At 36.7% G+C, this 19,039-nt stretch overlaps 1 protein-coding gene across 1 annotated transcript in view; it reads left to right on the top strand.

The window, feature by feature from the left end:
- LOC122812080 (gamma-aminobutyric acid type B receptor subunit 1-like) overlaps nucleotides 1-19,039 on the top strand; it is a 4,315,174-nt gene that overhangs the window by 3,884,799 nt on the left and 411,336 nt on the right. Inside the window, exon 19 of the mRNA XM_044084348.1 lies at nucleotides 7,265-7,381. Coding sequence (XP_043940283.1) covers nucleotides 7,265-7,381 — 117 coding nt within the window. The remainder of the gene's footprint in view (nucleotides 1-7,264; nucleotides 7,382-19,039) is intronic.

Below are 19,039 nucleotides of genomic sequence, written 5' to 3'. Positions count from 1 at the left end.
ATATACATTTATTTCGCCAATTTTAAAACCTAATAAAGATCCAACTAGATGTACTTCATATCGGCCCATCTCATTACTTAATGTTGATTATAAAATGTTTATGAGTATTTTTGCTGATAGATTGAAGACAATCATCCCCGGCATTATAGATATAGATCAGACAGGCTTAATTGTAAATAGAAATACTTTTGATAATATAAGAAGAACTTTAACATTAATTGATTTTGCAAATAGGAAAAAGAAAGATTTAACACTCATTAGTCTTGATATAAGTTCAGCATTTGATTCAGTAAGTTGGGACTATCTGTTTACCTTACTGAAGTGCACAAACTTCTCAGATACATTTGTAAATCTAATTGAGCATTTATACAAAGGAACTTTGGCTTATATTAAGGTAGAAACATATGTTTCACAAGAAATACCCATTTTTAAAGGTACAAAACAAGGATGTCCACTTTTTCCACTATTATTCACTTTAGTAATGGAGCCTTGGGCTAATTTGATCAGAAACAGTACTGACATAGAGGGTATTGAAATAGATGAAAATATAACATCCATTTTCGAAGGACAAGGGAGGTTTGGGTTTACCTAATCTTTATCTCTATTATTTGATTGTCTCATCCAATAAACTTCTTACTATCTCTAAATTCAATAACACTTCTTATCCAAATCACTCTTTATGGATAAAATTATGGTATAATTATGTCATTTCTAATAATTTAAATCCTGAAGCTATTCCCTTTATCTCTCTGGATAGTTTATTTATTAAAAATATATCTACAGTATTTAAACAAAAGATTAGAGATTTCCAAACCTTACTCAAAATGTGTAAACTAGAAAAGATCTCGCACCATGTTCAGCCAATTCATCTAAACCCAAATATATTATTGGACAATAAACTTTTGAACTTAACAAACTATCCTTTAATTAAAAATCTAAAAGTAGGAGATGTTTTGAAATATCTTTACTTGCCTTTATCTGACTGGCGTAAGTTATTGAAAGTAAACTGGAATTACTCACCAATTCTTACACAACTAAGAGCAATAATTAAAAACAAATTTGTATCTCTGGTCCCCATAGACTCACAATTGAAAAACCTTAACACGATTATCAAAATACTTTCATCATCTGATAAAATGCTCTCAAACTCATATAAATTAATTAATTCTTTAATGATGGACCACAACTGTCTTTTATCTAATGTTTGGTTGAATTATAATTCCCAATTGTCAGAATCTCAGAAAGTCCTGGCTATTAGACACACTAAGGAATTTATCCCTTTTAAAAATTAGCATACACACAATTAATGATTAATAATGATGCCTACTTTACCCCAATCAAATTAAACAAATTTAACCCAAATAAGTCCCCTTCGTGTTCATGCTGTTCTCATCCCCAAGCAGACCTCCTTCATATTCTATGGTATTGTCATTTTTCTCACAGATTGTGGACATCTTTGAAAGTCAGACTGCAGAAAATGGGATATCAAAAATCCACGTTGACGTGGGAATTTGCTATTCTACATATTCCATTGATTCATCTTTCAAAAGTTGATATTCATGTTATCATTTTTATTTGCTCATTACTAAAACTTTATATAATACAAAATTGGATTGATCGTTCTAAATTAAAATGGGTTACTTTCCAGAAAATGGCTTTTAAATTTATTGATGCTCAAAGATACTTAGGTGGAAGTCCAAAAAAAAAAGCTATTAGAAAGGTTGTGTTAGAAAAGGTTCTAAACATATTAAATAGTTAATGTTAAATATATTTTTTTTTTTTTTTTTTTTTTCTCTCTCAGGTTGCCTAACTTGTATATAGTGTACATATGGTGTATGTTTTATTTCTAAATAACTTATCTAAATAACTTATCAAAATCTCATGAAGGTTGTTATCACTAGATGAATTGTTATATGTTCATTTATGCCTTCTTGTTATGTATAATCTTTGAATTGTCTTGCTATTCATATAATTAATAAAAAAATTTTTTGAGAAAAAAAAAAAAAATAAAAATAACATCCAAAATTCAACTTTTTGCAGATGATGTTCTGATTACTTCAGCAGGATCTAATTCTTCTATGCAGTCTCTATTTGATAAAATGATGAATTTTAAAAGTATTTCTGGTTTAATATTCAATGAAGAAAAAACTAAAATACTACCTATATATACAAGAAAAAATATTCTCATTAGTGATTTTACTAAATATGTACCCAATTCAGGTCAGATAACTTATTTAGGTATAATACTATTTAAAGATATTAAATCTATTATATATAATAATTATAATACCTGTTTTCTTAATATACAAAACCTTTTTAATACCTGGAATAATATGTTTTTTACTATGGAGGAGAGACTTACAATTATTAAAATGATAATATTCCCCAAGATTTTATACTTAATACAATCAATAATACTTCCACCTACAAAAATAATTATCAAGAAACTGAATACACTAATGTTAAATTTCCTATGGGCACCTAATAGACCTAGGATTGCATTAAAGAAACATACTAATAGCTGGTCTCAAGGGAGTATTTCTTTTCCAGACTTTAATTTATATACTATCTCTTCTATTGTAAAAGTTATTACTTTATTAATAGATCAGTCATATGTTGCAAAATGGAAAGATTATTGGGAGCTAATTAGTATGCACTTCATGAAAATCTCCTTAACACATAAAAATATGATTGTAAATAACTCCATGTTATGATTACTAAAGGAATTTTGTACTTCACCTATTACACCTAAACATATTGTTTGTTACCCATTAAACATTATTATTAGCTATCGTAACTTTATATTCATGCACCCTAAGTATAGGGAATGGAATTTTATTATATTCCCTATAATGTATACTCAGGGTATGCTTTTGTCATCTACTTCTGAAGGAACTCATTTAGCTATAGATAATGATCTAAAGTACTGGTATCAGTTGATATCTGATAATAAAGTTAAAAATCTAGATTTTTTAAAACAAGAATTTGATCTAAGAGAAACTTGCTGGTTAGAGGTTCGGACCTTTAGACAACATCTCATTAATAAAATAGATCTAATGTCTATAACAGTTAAAGAATCTATTCCAACACTGATTGATTACTTGATATTAAATTTACAACATAAAGTTTCTGATAAAGGTAAACTTTCATACATACATAAAATTATCAGACAAGAAACTTTTTACAGTGTAGATTCATACTGGAATTGTTTCACTTCTATTAATGGGGACCCACCAAATCAACAAGATAAACAAAATATATTGGAATCTGCTTTTAGAACTACGTCTTCCATTGTCTGGAGACTTTATACATGGAAATTTTTACATAGATCTTTTTATACACCTTTGATGATGAATAAAATAAATAATAAAGATAATTTATGTAAGAGATGTAATGTAGAAATTAATGCTGACTGGGCTCATATGTTTTATGACTGTATAAAATTGAAAGAATACTGGAAGTCAATTAATGAATTTTTGCAGGCTCTTTTTACAGATAATTTCATTATTTCTAAATCTCTTATATTATTCAACACACCTGTACCTCAAAGTGTTAAAAAGGTTAAGCTTCCCTTGTTATGGTCTATTCTAGCAGTGGCTAGGAAAATAATAACCAGAAATTGGATTTCAGATACACCTCCTTCGTTCAATGAATTTAAAAATGTTATGAATATAGTGTGCCATATGGAAATAAACACAATTAGGACAAGAACAACTAGAAAAACATCTTATTATATTGTATGGGATAATTTACAAAATTTGTTAAAAAAATTCTAATTTCAATAGCGCGGTATTTTAGTTTAATTAATTGATCTGATTGTAGTGGATGTCTTTGTAAATACTTTAGTTGTTTTGTTGTATATTATAATAATACCTATTTTTAATTACTTGTATAAAATTGTTATGATATTTCTCTTATATGTTAAAACAATAAACCTGTTTTGAAAAAAAAAGAAACAGTGGTGATTTTGTTTTCGTAACTAACTTTGGAGGATTTTATGAGGGATCTCAGCTTCTTACTGAGGCTGACCAGGGAATTCCTCCAATCACGGGATTTTACTCTTTTTAAAAGTTTAGCAAATCATTTTTTTCAGAATCAACTACTTATTTGGGTTGTAGAATAGCAATGCTGAGCTGTGAAAGATACTATAACTGGAAAGGAAATATTCAAGCACTGTGATTAAGGTGCTCATAGTAATGGAGTGATGAGTATCAGGACAAAGTAGGTTTGAGAGTTTGTAGGCAACTTTTAGTTGTTGTAAGACTTTACAGGATGCATAATAGTTATACTCTTGGAAGGTGAGTGTATTATCTAACAACAGTCCTAGATCCCTTTGTTGTGCAGTTGAAGGAAGAGGGACATTAAATGGATCTGTATTAGGGTATAATGGAGAATAAGCTACTCTTTTTGATGTTCCAGATAACACAGCTGCACATTTACTAATATGGCTGGTTAACCAATTTCAATTGTGTTAGAAATTTCTTTGTAACAATGTAGTGATTTGGTAAGCTGAGTTATAGACAGCAGCAAACAGTTTTTGTAGAAGAGTAGCAGTCCAAGTACTGAACCATATGGGACACCAGTAGAGATGGCCCCTGTGATGGACTAAATGTTATGGCCATAAATGATGAATAATCTAGTAGCTAAGTAATTTGGGAAGCAAGTAGCTACCTCTTCAGAAAAGCCATACTCAGAAGTTCATAAGCGATTACTAGGTAATGACCTCAGGAGGACATTTTAAGCTGAGCCATGCTTCCAAAGGTATTGAACAATGTTTTGATAATACAGGTTTTTTATAGGGGGTATGTTTAACTTGGGCATGAGTAGTCAAGCATTTACCAGCTTGCTGCTACTAATAGAGACCTAGATGCTTTACCGGGGTAAATTTAAGATTCCCCATCCACCAGTCCAAGTTGCTATTGGATAACTGCAGGGAAGAACACTGCTTCATGTGGATGGGAGGCCTGTTCCAGAGAAGAGGTCTACTTGTTTTACTATTTTAGATGGCCTTCTCTGAGGATATGATAACTGAGAGGCTAACTCTCTATATTTGTATCCCACCAGGGAATGAAAAATGTAAGCATCTGAGTAATTATTTGGAAAGGCTAATGTAGAATAAAGCTAATATCTGTGACAGTTACATGGAATTGTGGGATTCCTTCATCAAGTGGTCACCAGTCACTATTCTTTAGTTAGATTTTGGAAATAATTCACCCAAACATTCTATTATTTCAAGCCTTGAAAAAGTGTGCCAGGAATTTTATTTTGCTATCTGTAGGGCTCATCCTTTCAGGGTATTCCTCTCATCTCTTTATTTGACATGTTCCTGGTCAGTTTGAGGATTTTTTTAGACTATTCACAAAGACTACCGAGCTGGCAGTCGTAATAAATATGTTCCATGTAGGAAGCCTTCCCATACATTTTGGCTCAAACATTTGAGCAGTTTGATAGAAGTAATGCTGCACTAATGTTCTTCCCTCCCCACACTGCCCATATTCCAGGCACATGCAGAAGGATTTGACTAACCTTGAGAAGGTTCTTATGAAATATGTTCCAGTGGCTCCTAGACTTGTTTAGTCTATTTAGGAACCTTCATTTAACATATATGAGTAGGTTACCTTCTGCATTACAATTTCAGAATTTCAAGGCATTCAAATGAGTATGGTAGGTGGTATGGCCAGAAAGCAATGTTACGTTTGAGCTGCTGAGGGAAAAGTTTGGGATTTCAGCAAAACTCGCACACACTGTACACTAGATTTAGGATGTACTCTGTATAATAAACATTACTACAGCTGTAGTGAATCAGTACTGATTATATTAAGTAAGGGTTGAATAGAAGGAAGCACCTTGAATAGCGAACACAATAAACTTTGACCTCTACATGGCCACAGGATTTTAAAGTGACTTTAAACACACGCACACACACACACATGTATATATATATATATATATATATATATATATATATATATATAAAATTTTTGATAAAGTTCATACCTGCCGACATTCATCATGATGATATGCAATCCATTCTTCACACAACTCCTTAGCCGTCTGCAATTTGCTCGGTCAAACCAGGTTGAAAAGGAACATTTGGCATGCATTTTTTAGAGGAGAGTTTTAGAATTTCTAGCTTTGTCTTTTTAGCTAACTATTGTAGAAATCTGCAGATAGATATAAGGATTCTTCCATAAAACATCTGAAAAGAGAGACAGCAAAGGTTCTTCCTGCAGAGAAGTAGGAAAGACATTCCAGGCTGTTACATTTTTTGCAGTGCTCCACTATGTGAAAAGTGTTTGGTAATGCTTTCTATCATCAGCTAATTAAGTGCAGGGAATTTGGATAGACCAACCTTGGAAAGTGTGGAATTGATGACTAATCTCCTTTCTATAGTGATCTGTCACCTCATGTCCCATGGGTTTTTGGTTATTGCCATATAGTACATAACCAACATTATGGAACATTTGGACTGGCTGACTTTTCACAGTACACCCACATCTCTTTGCTACCCTACATTTTCAGAGTTTTAAGAAACCTTTTTCTGTTCTTACCCTTAAATTTTAAGTGATTAGAGCCTACGACGCCAGATCTTATAGCCTCTTGGCCTCTGGTAACTTGATATATGAGGTTAATGACAGTGAAGAGTTTAAACTCAAGTTTGTTAGTTCTGTGAACACTTATTAATCCAAGTAGGAGTACTCCATAGGAGGAATTCTGAATACAAAGAAAGGTACATAAATGCTTTCTGAAAAGGTGTCTTCTCTCTGTTTTGGCTTTTTATTGACTTGGTCTTCCTAGATGTATTTGTTTCCTGCATTCTTCCAGTTTATCCTTATGGGAGATTTCAAGGCCAGTGACCTTGGGGGAGGTCAGCTAAATATGAAGATGGAGTACAGCTTCATCATTTAAATTAACAGTGTCTGTTGGATGAGAATAATTTCACACTAGGTTTAGGCCAAAATGCAAATGGTAGGCTATGTTCATTGTCAAAAAATTCTATACTGTTAGTGCAGATAGTAGGGGGTTTTGAATCTGTAATATGGTTTTATGGTGTCTTTTTATTACCACTTGAGAATCTGTAGTGTATTTATTGATTTATGAACTGTCCTTTGTGGTAGGTATTAAAACATGTTTCGGTGGTGGAGCAGTATATGAAGAACATTTGTAATCCCAGCATATTCTACATTCCAGCTTGTACCAAAAGATAAAGCACAACTATTTTAATTATTTATTTACAGAATCATCTATTTACTTTTTCCTTTAGGCTCGCGTCTGGCTCCTGGGTTTGGGATTTGGTTTGGCATACGGCAGCATGTTCACCAAAATATGGTGGGTTCACACCCTGTTTACCAAGAAGGAAGAGAAGAAAGAGAAACGGAAGGTAATGTCCAACTAACCAAATGTCTTAGTCATTACATCTGCAGAACCAGATCTGTATTGTAGTTCATATTTCTGTAACCTGAGTAAGTTCTATAAGTCTTCTTACTTTGACCATGGTATATTTAGCCATCACTTCATAAACTTAGTGTCTCAGCTTAAAGTGTGAATCCACTGCATAAACCATCTGGTTTGTCAAGTCTCACTTTTGGCCCGCATTTAATTAATGTTAATCTGGTAGCTACAGTAATAGACAAAACTGAGTAAGTTCCATTCCTTCCAGAAACATTGTCTGCATTTTACTCTAAGTTAATAAAGTAGCATTCACTGTTCTGATGCTCAGCAGTAAGCCACAGTGACTATGATTAAATTTTTATTACTACAGCAGTAGAATATAATAATAAATACTGTAAAACTCATAAACCTTCTTCCTGGAGGTATGTCTACACAGACATAATACTACAAGTTGACACACATCAAGAACTCAGTAGAATGCCACAGAAAGATGCATTTACGAGGTGCAGGTGTTCACCACAGTATACGCAAGTTCATTAAGCATATTTAATTTTACTTTTTACGTCAAGTGCACATAATAGTCACATTATTTGTAAACATAATAAAATCTTCACATGTGAAATGTAGGGTTAACCAAAGAATAAGCAACTATGTTAATTAAGCAGATGTCATTTGAACTTATTCAGTCTCATTTATTACAATCTGCCGCAATCTGCCAGCGGCACTGCAGTATTTTGTTTTAAAATTCAACAGAGCTGCATCGCTTACTAAATTTGAAATCACTTCATTACTTGCTAAAAGTGCAAGCACTTCATCATTTACTAAATGTGAATCAGCTCTCACATTACTATGTAAGGGGATCTCTCAGTAAATGAATATAGGTTTAGAGGGACGTTAGACAGAATTTGACTTCCTATATACTTTCTAGGACTATTAGACACATAATGAATTTATGATGCTGATGGAATAAGGTAAAGTAACACAAAACAATGTAGCGTGTATCCTTAAGAGAAGCACTACTGATTATCCCTTCCAGTTATTACAGAACAGTGATTCTTAAGGATTCTAACTGACCAGGTCTTAACCTTTCATCCACATACAGAACTTCAATCACAAACAGTCCTCCAGCAATTTAAAGCTACATATAAATTATCTCCCTTCTAACCACTGAATCTAGAAAATCTATAGCTATAAATGTTTTTTATTCCAAAACCTTGAATATGGTCTCCCTATTTTTCCTGCTAACTGCACATAACACTGCCTCACTCCAACAGAATTCCGAAGTTTATCCATCTTGGGTAGTAGAACAAACAACACTGCAAGCAATAAAACAGGTAACTGTCTACCTATTAAGTATAGAACATCATTTCTATGTAGTACCTTAAAATACAAACTTTTGAATGGATCATACTATCCCCTTTCATTTTGTTAGAAACCATAATGCCGTTCTCCTCTCTAGGCCAGTATTACAACTCAGACTTGGTGAAAATACAGTCTCTAAATCTGCCCCATTCACCTGGAGCTCATTCAAATGGCTTAAGACAGGTAAATCATTTTCCTGAGTTTCATAACCTATTTTAAAAAATCTTTTATGAACAATCAGCTTGCAACTGTTTCACAACCCTGACTGACATGTAGCTTTAATATATAATTATTTACACTAATTCGTAGGTTCAAAGGTTCGTAGATTCATAGAAGGTTATTAGGCTAACGGCCCTACAGCCCTTACAACCCTTGTCATATTTATCGCAAGTTGCCCCAGTTGTCATTGATTAGGCAAGTGAAGTTCGCAGAGGTAAGGCTCTATGGTAGTTAATAAAGCCTTCCTCTGCCAGGAGGGACATGGGCACCATCCCAGGAGTGAATCTGCAGTCACCCATCCATTGATCTTGGTTGCATTTGAAGAGGGTCAGGGAGGGACTCTGTTTCATGTGGAAGCTTGTTCCAGATAAGTGGCAGTCTCTGGGAGATGTATTTATCACTCCAGCATGACCTGTTCATGTCAGAGGCTAGGTTAAGATCCACGGAGCAAGTGACCCTTGTGCAGTTGGATTTACAAATGTTTAGCATTTTCATCAGGGCCAAGTCAATGTCTGGCCTGTAAACTAGGCACAGTTCACCCTGTAGCAACCTGTAGGAGACATAATATACTGACAGAGCTGTCAGTCTTTCCATGTAAGACTTGTTTTGTGTACCCTGTAATTTCTTAGTGAGAAACCTCTGTGGTTTTTCCAATTGTTACAGGTGTCTAGTGAGGTATATGAAAAAGGGAGCATTGTACTCAGTTACTGGTCTGATGAGGGCCATGTATAATGGAATTATAACATCCTTAGATCTAGATGTCATGCCTTTGCTTATAAGATGTGTCACATAGAAGGATTTCCTTACTACTGTGGATACGTGGTGGTCAAATTCAGATTGCTATCAACCTGAGTTCCCAGATCACGTACCATTGAGTATACACTTAGGAGGATACTGTCTATAATATAATTAGCAGGGATGTCAGCTTTCCCAAAGGGAATAATAATGCATTTTTGCATTTAGGTTAAATCTGTGGCATTTTGCATCAGTCATTTATATGCATTAACCCTGTCTGCAGTATATTAACATTGTTGGGGGAGGGGTTCAGTGATTGCTCTCAGTTTGCAATCATCAATGAACTTGAGCAGCCACAGGCTGTCCAAGTTTGTCTGGACGTCTGAGAAATAAATTCCAAACAGCAAAAGACCCAGCACAGAACCCTGTGGTGCACCACTGGTGACTGGTCTTTTGCTAGAGGTGAAGCCACCCACTTTGACAGTATGTGTCCTGTTAGTAAGCCATTTGGCTACCCATCTGCTAATGTATGGGTTAATTCTCAATTGGGAGAGTTTCTCTATAATACTTAAGTAGGGGATTGTGCCAGTTGCCTTGGCTAGGTCAAGAAGGTGGTATGCACTGTCCTTCCCTCATCTAGGGCATTGGTGACTTTCTCAAAAAAATCAGCTATGTTTAACAGGCATGATGTACCTTCAACAAATACAAACTGGGTTGGGTCCAGAGATTGGTGATTACCTATGTCCTTGTTGATAAGGTCCATAATGAATAATTCCATGACCTTGCAGATTAGGCTAGTCAAGCTTATAGGCCTTTAATTCCCAGAGTCAGTTGATGCCCCCCCCCCCCCTTTGTGCAGAGAAATTCTGTTGCTGTTCTCCACTCCACAACATAGCCAGGTCACAGGCTGTGGTTAAACAGGGATAGAAGTGGGTCTGCTAGGTCATGTTCTAAGTTGTTTAGAAGGCAACCTGAGATATTGTCTGGTCCCATTGATGCTGTGTTTTTGGCCTTGGAAAATGCTGAGATGACCTGCTTTCTTGAGATGATAAGCTGAGGAATGATGGCAACTATACTTTGGGAGATGACTCCAAATCTGTCACCTTGCAGGTTGGCTGTTACCTCCAGGTGAGTATGGTTGGTGCCATCCACAACCAGTTCATTGCATAGCCTGGTATTCCCTTTTAGATTTTGGACACAGCTAAAGAAAGCCTTGTGATTATCTTTAGCTAGGGATACTATTTTAGCTTTGGAGGACTAGAAGATCTCTAATTTTTAGAGAGAGATTTCTTCCTCTGCTGAACCAGTTCCCTCTTGTTCTTGGGCATTAGTTTCTTTTTCTTGTATAACCTGTTTATACTAGGCATCCACCAAGGTGGCTTGTTTTTTTGGCAAGACCTGATTTTAATCCGGTCAGGTACAGCCGATTCTATACAACTGCGTAAGTGGTTATAAAGGGCAAACCTCTGCACAGGAGTCCATGTTATCTGTGTTAAATGGGGCTTTGCAACTTCTTCTACCATCACTTAGTGGGAGGTAATTTGTTTTTGAAAAATTCTTAAGTCTTTTTGAGCTTGATGGTGTATCTGGTCTTATAATTAAATTGGATGAGACTGATTTATGGTCTGATTTGCCAGGGAAGACATTATGTGGGGAGGGGGGGTGAAAAGCTTTCCCATGTTAGCAAGTAGTATGTCCAGGACATTGAGCCTCTTATGGTATTTGCATTGACAAAGTCCAAGAACCTCTGAGCCAGCTTGTTTATGGTCGTGTATGTTTCCCAGTCGATGGAAGGATAATTACAATGACCCATGAGTAAGGTGTTGTGCTGTATGGCAAGTGACTCCAGTAAGTCCAAGTATGCTGTATGCTTTCCACGCACCGTGCCCTCCTATCACAATGCCTCAAGCCACCTAACCCCAGCACTGTCATTCAGCTAAGCAGGACTCCTATAGGGTGCTGTTTTCCAGCTGTTGTCTAGCTGCACCCATCCACGTATATATGCTCATTATGGTTCTGTTGAAATACTCAGTTATCTTGTACACCATCCTATGCTGATGTTGAACATAGTCATTTTTTCTAGTCATGGATATTCATTTATGTCACACCACTTTTTTAACATGTTTACATTTATATGTATTACTGCATATATTTCTGATTCTTGTATACTTTGAGGATAATTTAATTGTTTTGCTGCAACTACTGCCTTTTAGGCCTAGAAAATGACTGAAAAGGGTCCCCCATTTAACACACTTAAATAAATAGATAGATTTCAAACGCTGGCTTAGAAGGTGATACCTTTGGGTACTATACCATACTGGTGTCATTTTACCTCTGGAATTTGTGCTTCCTTGGAAAAGCGTTTCTACTGATTTTCTCCCTTTTTGAATTACTATTCTGTGAGACTTTAGTGTACGCATTACATTATACTTAGTATTTCTTTAGGATTATTTGCTGTAAATCATTACTTTGTTATAAGGCTGGTTATTTAAATAAATTAATGAAAAGGATCCTTAGATGAATTCCCTTCCTGAGTTAGCAAATTAAAAATAAATTAAAAACACAGTATTAGAATCCTTATGATTCCTCTCAGATAATGCAAAGCACAGTGCTATAAATTACATCAATGAAACAATTAGAAGTCATGTGACTAAGAGTGATGAAGGAACACCACAGTTTGTTACTGGAACCATCATCTTCACAGTGCTCTGTTGTCAACAGTGTGCAACCATTGGTGGGAGGGAAGGTTACTGAAGGTGGATTTTTCTTTTATGTCTGACCTGCAGTGTCCTTTGATTGAGCTGATAATCTATAATGGGAGGTATGTAGTGAGCATACTACCTTGTTTAATGGTGTGGTGCTATACATGGTGCATTTCCCTGCATACTGATGTGGGATATAAGGGATACAGTGCAATACATGGTGTGGGTGTGTAGGGGGTGCATTCCCTTACATGATGCTGTGGGGTATAAGGGTTACAGTCTCATACATGATAGCATGAGGATGTATGGAGTGTATTCCCCTACATGATGTCATGGGGTATAAAGGGCACAGTCCCATACATGATGTAATGGGGATGTATGGAGTACATTCCCCTACATGATGGCATGGGGTATAAGGGTTGCAGTCCTATACGTGATGGTGTGAGGATGTAGTGGGTGCATTCCCCTACATGATGGCATGGGGTATAAGGGTTACAGTCCCATACATGATGGAATGGGGATGTATTGAGTACATTCCCCTACCTGATGGCATGGGGTATAAGGGTTACAGTCTCATACATGATGGTGTAGGGGTTTATGGAGTGTATTTCCCTACATGATGGTGTAGGGTATAATGTGTACAGTCCCATACATGATGCACTGGTATGTAGAGAATACATTCCCCTACATGATGGCATGGGGTATAAGGGTTAAAGTCCTATACATGATGGTGTGGAGGTGTATGGGATGCATTCCCCTTCATGATGGCATGGGGTATAAAGGGCACAGTCCTATACATGATGGTGTGAGGATGTAGTGGGTACATTCCCTTACATGATGCTGTGGGGGTATAAGGGTTACAGTCCCATACATGATGGTGTGAGGATGTATGGGGTGCATTCCCCTACATGATGGCATGGGGTATAAAGAGCATAGTCCCATACATCATGATGTGAAACTGCTTACCTTCCAACATTAAGTGTGCATGTTTTTTGGGAGTAATGCTGCTGCTGAAAACATTGCTAGTACTGCTTCATGAACAGATGATGGAAATAGTAGAAAAATAATCTGTCATTCCTGAAACAATGGGCAGCATTTGACCAAAGAAGAACCTTTCCCACCTTATTTAAACACCCTAGTGTCATAGTGGGTACTCCCCCCTTCTTTTGAATGACTGTCAATCGTTGACATTGTGACTAAAGATGTCCATCTAGGTGTTAAGCCTGAATATCACCTAGTGACCCCCAAGAAAGAAGGACGTGTCAAAGACAAGCTGAAAGTCACTAGCTTCTTAAACAAAAACTTTTACAAGTCTATAACTAAAGGAAGAGCTCCAGAGGCATAGCTCTTCAGAATGCTTATTTATATCAGCTACAAGGCAAACTAGCTATTGAATATGATACTGTATATATTTAAATACTTGGCTATGAGATTTGAAAAGCTGACATAGTTGCATATATAACAGTAATTATGAAATGCATTACACTTAGATCCAGCTTCTGTGTTGCTGTCCTGCATTCTAACAATATGGTGTACCTTACAGTAGACAAGACCATCCACACAGCATACATTTACTAAGTAGTATTTGCATGCTTTCCTGGGTCCCCTATGGATAACCAAAGAGAATTCAGTAAAAGAGCAGTTCAGCACATTTTGAAAGATCCTTTGATCACCAAAAGTTAGTGGAATGTCCAGGCGAAGCAATCATCACCCTTCACAGAAAGGGATATCTAACATACATCGTATCTAATGATCACCCAGTACATACCGGCACACAGAGTATGAAAAATGAGGGCATATACATACCCCATTACTGCAGAGAGGGTATGAAAAATAACAAAAGCAAAACAAGTAGAATAGATAAAGCTCCAAAAACTCAAGGGCACATAAAAAGCTAAAATCCACAAGACTGCTGCATTTATTCAACAAATAAACACTTAAAAACAGTGACTTTCACTGACACTTAAAAGCAGTAAAATGGATAAGTGCTTTCAGAATACCCTTCTTCAGATCTGTTTAAACAAAATTCAGTGTTAAAAATGGTGAACCAAAAAATGCATAAAAACACAACCCCATATTTAAGTTTTTATATATATATTTATATATATATATATATATATATATATATATATATATATACATATATATATATATATATATATATATATATATATATATATATATATATATATATATGGGTCAACTTCACATGGTCGACAGGCCATATGATCGACACTCATTTGGTCGACAGTTCATTTGGTCGACAAGCATTGTATGTGGGGGGCTTCGCCCCCCACCCCCCCTAACTATATATATCAACTCCAGGGTTGCACAACATTGGGGAGGGGAGCAAATCTGCTTGTCGACCAAATGAACTGTCGACCAAATGAGTGTCGATCATATGGTCTGTTGACCATCTCAGGTAGACCCATATGTATATATATATATATATATATATATATATATATATATATATATACATACACGCACGCACACACACACACACACACACACACACACACACACACACACACACACACACACACACACACACACACACACACACACACACCTACTCCACAGTAGCAACACAGTGTTGAAAATGGGAAAAACTCCAGTAAAGTGCTCCACCACCTTGCACAATACGATACATTACTCTGAAATGTACTACAGTATTAAATATTCAAACTAAAGATGCTCAACCACCAGTGCAGTGATCACCTGTAACTATGTGCTGTACATATGGTGTCAGGACACAGCAGAGTGAAATATGTGACACAAAGAGCAGCACATTAGTAAACAATTCATTTCTATGCACACTGATTATTTCAGTGAACTGATGGGGCTTAAAAGATTGGGTATTGCTGAAGAGCAGATCATATAGCTTAACAGACTGTGCACCCTAAAATGATGCAGTACATTTTGCATTGGTTCTATGGGGAGGAAGGATAAACTGATGACTGTGACTAAAATGACCCATGAGCTGATCTGTTAGGAAGGACAGCAATCTAGTCTGCTCCACTCAGGGGTCTGGGGAATTGAAGCCAATGGGAAAACCATAATGGCCTCTCTGAAAGATGGCTTCTTGTGCCAGCTTTCACCTGAGCAGGAAAGAATGGCTCAAATAGGGCTTGGGAGGGCTGATGTCTGGCAAGTAGGATGTAGTAAAAGAATATAAGAAAAAATGCCATAAACATAGCACTTGAAGGAGGAAAGCAGTAAGATTACAGTGCACACCAAAGCAAAGTGCATGTAGGGCAGTTCTGTAATATGTCTGGCCCTAGGAAGAAGGGGACAAGTTAATTTAATGCCGTGAAGCATTAACAGGCAGAGCACCCTGCAGTGTAAAGGTAAATTTGTCAGTGAGGGGTTACACTGGATGAAAAGGAACACTACTGAATAACGTGCACACTTAACTTGCCACAGGTGTGTGTGTGTGTGTGTGTGTGTGTGTGTGTGTGTGTGTGTGTGTGTGTGTGTGTCTGTGTGTGTGATACACAAGACAGGTTCATAGCTAGAGCTCTACCTGGTACTTAGTATAGAGAATGAAGAGTCAGATTACTCTGCAAGACTGCACAATGTACTTCAGAAAATTTCTGATATGGTTTGCCTCATTGCCTGTTCACTGACTAACAACTGTTTTTATCATGCCATAGTTCCCTGCTGGGTTGATTTGCAGGATATGCAACCCATACGAGCATGTGTGCTTTATTTTCTTTATCTACATTTCTTAACTGGGATAGTTCAATTGAGTCAAGTAGCCCCTTTTCAATTGAATTGCTAGGGAAAAAAGCTTCATGGTACACATTTAAGAAGAAGAAAAATAGCACTGATCCATGGACTAATCGGTAGTGCATACAGTGCAATCACAATCAACAAAAAAGCTCCAAGATTCAAGGAAAGGTAGAAAAATATAACATGATTGTAGAACAGTGCAATGTATAACATATTCAAATTTCATAGAAAAAAGTGTTACACTGAATATAAAATAAACAGTATATCTAATCTGTGTCCACGGAGTATTGCCATTCATAGGGCAATTCCTTAGAATAAATTATTACAAAGAATATAGGATAGATAGTACATACTGATTACATACACATATTTTTTTTGTCAATCCACAAATTACCACACAGCTGGTAATCCATTAAGTACAGAAGAAGTAATTAGGGACCTGGGGACCCAAGTTGATAGCAATCTCTCATTTGACAACCACGTAGCCAAAGTGGTTAGAAAAACATTTTATATAGCACACCTAATCATGAAGGGATTCACATCTAGATCAGGGGAGGTCATCGTACCTCTTTACTCATCCCTCATCAGGCCCATAATTGAGTACAATGCCCCTTTTGGGATGTACCTTACCAGACACCTACAGCAACTGGAAAGACCCCAAAAGTACCTCACCAAGGGGATCAAAGGGCTCAAACAGATGCCATATGCTGCCCGGTTAAAGAAACTCCAGCTCTACTCAGTGGCATACTGCCTGTTCAGAGGTGATCTGTGCCTGACGTATAAAGCCATGTCCAACCCGGAATTAATGGACATGCTGCACCTCAGAAAATCCAAATCCCATCGAGCTACACGCTCGAGAGACTTGAACCTCAGCATTGAAATAAATAGGACATGCTGGAGGGACAGATTCATAACCCAGAGGCTCCCTTCACTCTGGAATAAAATCCCAGTCCAGTTTAGGCAGAGTCCTTCATTGGCTCTCTTCAAGAGGAATCTTGATGAGTGGATGGGAAATCGTAGGTTTACCCCGGGTATCACTTCTGTGTCACTGTTAGACAGAGGCACAGTATACTAACCTCGAAAAAGGGCATAGCAAAATTAATTTAAAATGGGTGGCAAAAGCCAAACACACTCTGGCTAGGCTTATAAATGCCCTAGGGCAGATAGCCTAGTATGAACCTATGAACCTATAATCATAGGACAGTTATGCGCATAAAGGGTAGACACAATGAGACAATACTGCATTACTTCTCGGATGTAGAATACATTTATTTTACTTTATTTATTGATTTATTTTTTATTTTATTTATATTTTGGTAACTGGGCTGCAGCAATAATCATAGTATGACCAGCTGTAGCCTCAGCCAAGGTTGCATTCAATATGGTTGGTGCTGATCTGTGGTTGCCGTCCTTTCCTTTGGTATGAAATGTTTTTTCTTCATTTTGTTTCAGTATTTACACTTCGTGTCTTCTCTTCATTGTGTGGACTTTTTGCATTCAAAATAGTAGCAAAAACAGTTACAACCAGCAGAAAATAGTTTCTAGTCGCAAAAAATAGATACTATGTGCACATACCATGTTGAGATACATATATTATAAGCAGAAAAGTGGAATTGAAGGAGTCCCAAGAAAAGAGTGAGGATGTTTAGCCTTGGAAATTGTAGAGGGTAATATAAGGTGTTTAGAGGACAAAGCAAGAAATAAGTAATGGTAAAGGCACAGAGTCAAAGGAGACAGAGGGACTGAGAAAGATAAACGTTGGAAGATGACAGTGAGCAAGTGCAAACAGAAGCTTTGTACTATTTACAGGAAACAGAAACATAGCGGTAACCATTAGAGTGATGGTGTAAATGTGGTGATTAACTTAGTAAAGACTAGTGTTGATTATATACTGTTACTTACCAAACTGAGGCAAGAAAGGAGCGGTAGAAGGTAGTGAGGGAAAAATGACAGGAATAATATGCAAAACCATGGAACAAATTATCATGGAAATGATCAACAAAGGCTTAGGCAACCTTCAGACAGTGGACCCAGTCAAGTCTGACTTTGCCAAGGGAAGGTTATGCCTACTATAGCTGGTGGACTTGAGTATAGTTGACAAAAATCATCGAACAGGGCATAAACCCCTACATAACTCATTGGATTTCCAGCTATCTAAAAGACAGGACCCAGGAAGTCAGAATTGTTGATACCACCTCCATTGATAGACCAGTCATCAGAGGGGTACCTCAGGGCTCTGTTCTTGGGCCACTCCTATTTGGCATCTACTTCTCAGAGGTAAAGGCTAATGTCAAGTGCCTTTGGCTGACCATGTTCACAAATGATTTCAAATTGGGAGCTCTCATAGATTCCCCTGTGACATAAACATCTTATAAGAGCTAACACAGACAGATGACTGGTGTCAAACTCATGGACAAAAGCTCAGTACCAAGAAATGCATTTTAGTGCCTTTTGGGAAAACTGCCACCAAGGCTAATTACTCCATTGATAAGAAACCCCTAAGAGTTGACCCAATAGTCAGGAATCTGGCAACATACACAGACAGTAATTTGGCCCTTGACCAACATGTGGCCAAGGTAGTAAGAAAATCATTCTGCTGCATCCAACTTGTTAGGAAGAGTGTGGCACCTGGACCAAGGAAGAAAGAGTGCCACTTTATTCTGCCATTATCAGACCCATCATTGACTATAATGTCCCCTTTGTCATGTACCTAACTAGACATATGCAACAGCTGGAATGTCCACAAAGTTTTTTTTTACCAAGCGAATCCAGGTTATAAATGTATTGTCCTATATGAATTACCTTAAAGTCTTATTTCTATACTTTGTCTCCTTCAAGTTACTGAGAGGCAATCTATGTCTGGCATGCAAGGCATCCTCTGATCTAGCTCTGAT

The sequence above is a fragment of the Protopterus annectens genome, chromosome 9.part0, assembly GCF_019279795.1.
Source record: "Protopterus annectens isolate FY-2018-M chromosome 9.part0, PAN1.0, whole genome shotgun sequence".
Taxonomy (NCBI): Eukaryota; Metazoa; Chordata; order Ceratodontiformes; family Protopteridae; genus Protopterus; species Protopterus annectens.
Note: the sequence above shows the minus strand (reverse complement) of the source record. Positions and strands in the feature narration are given on the sequence as shown.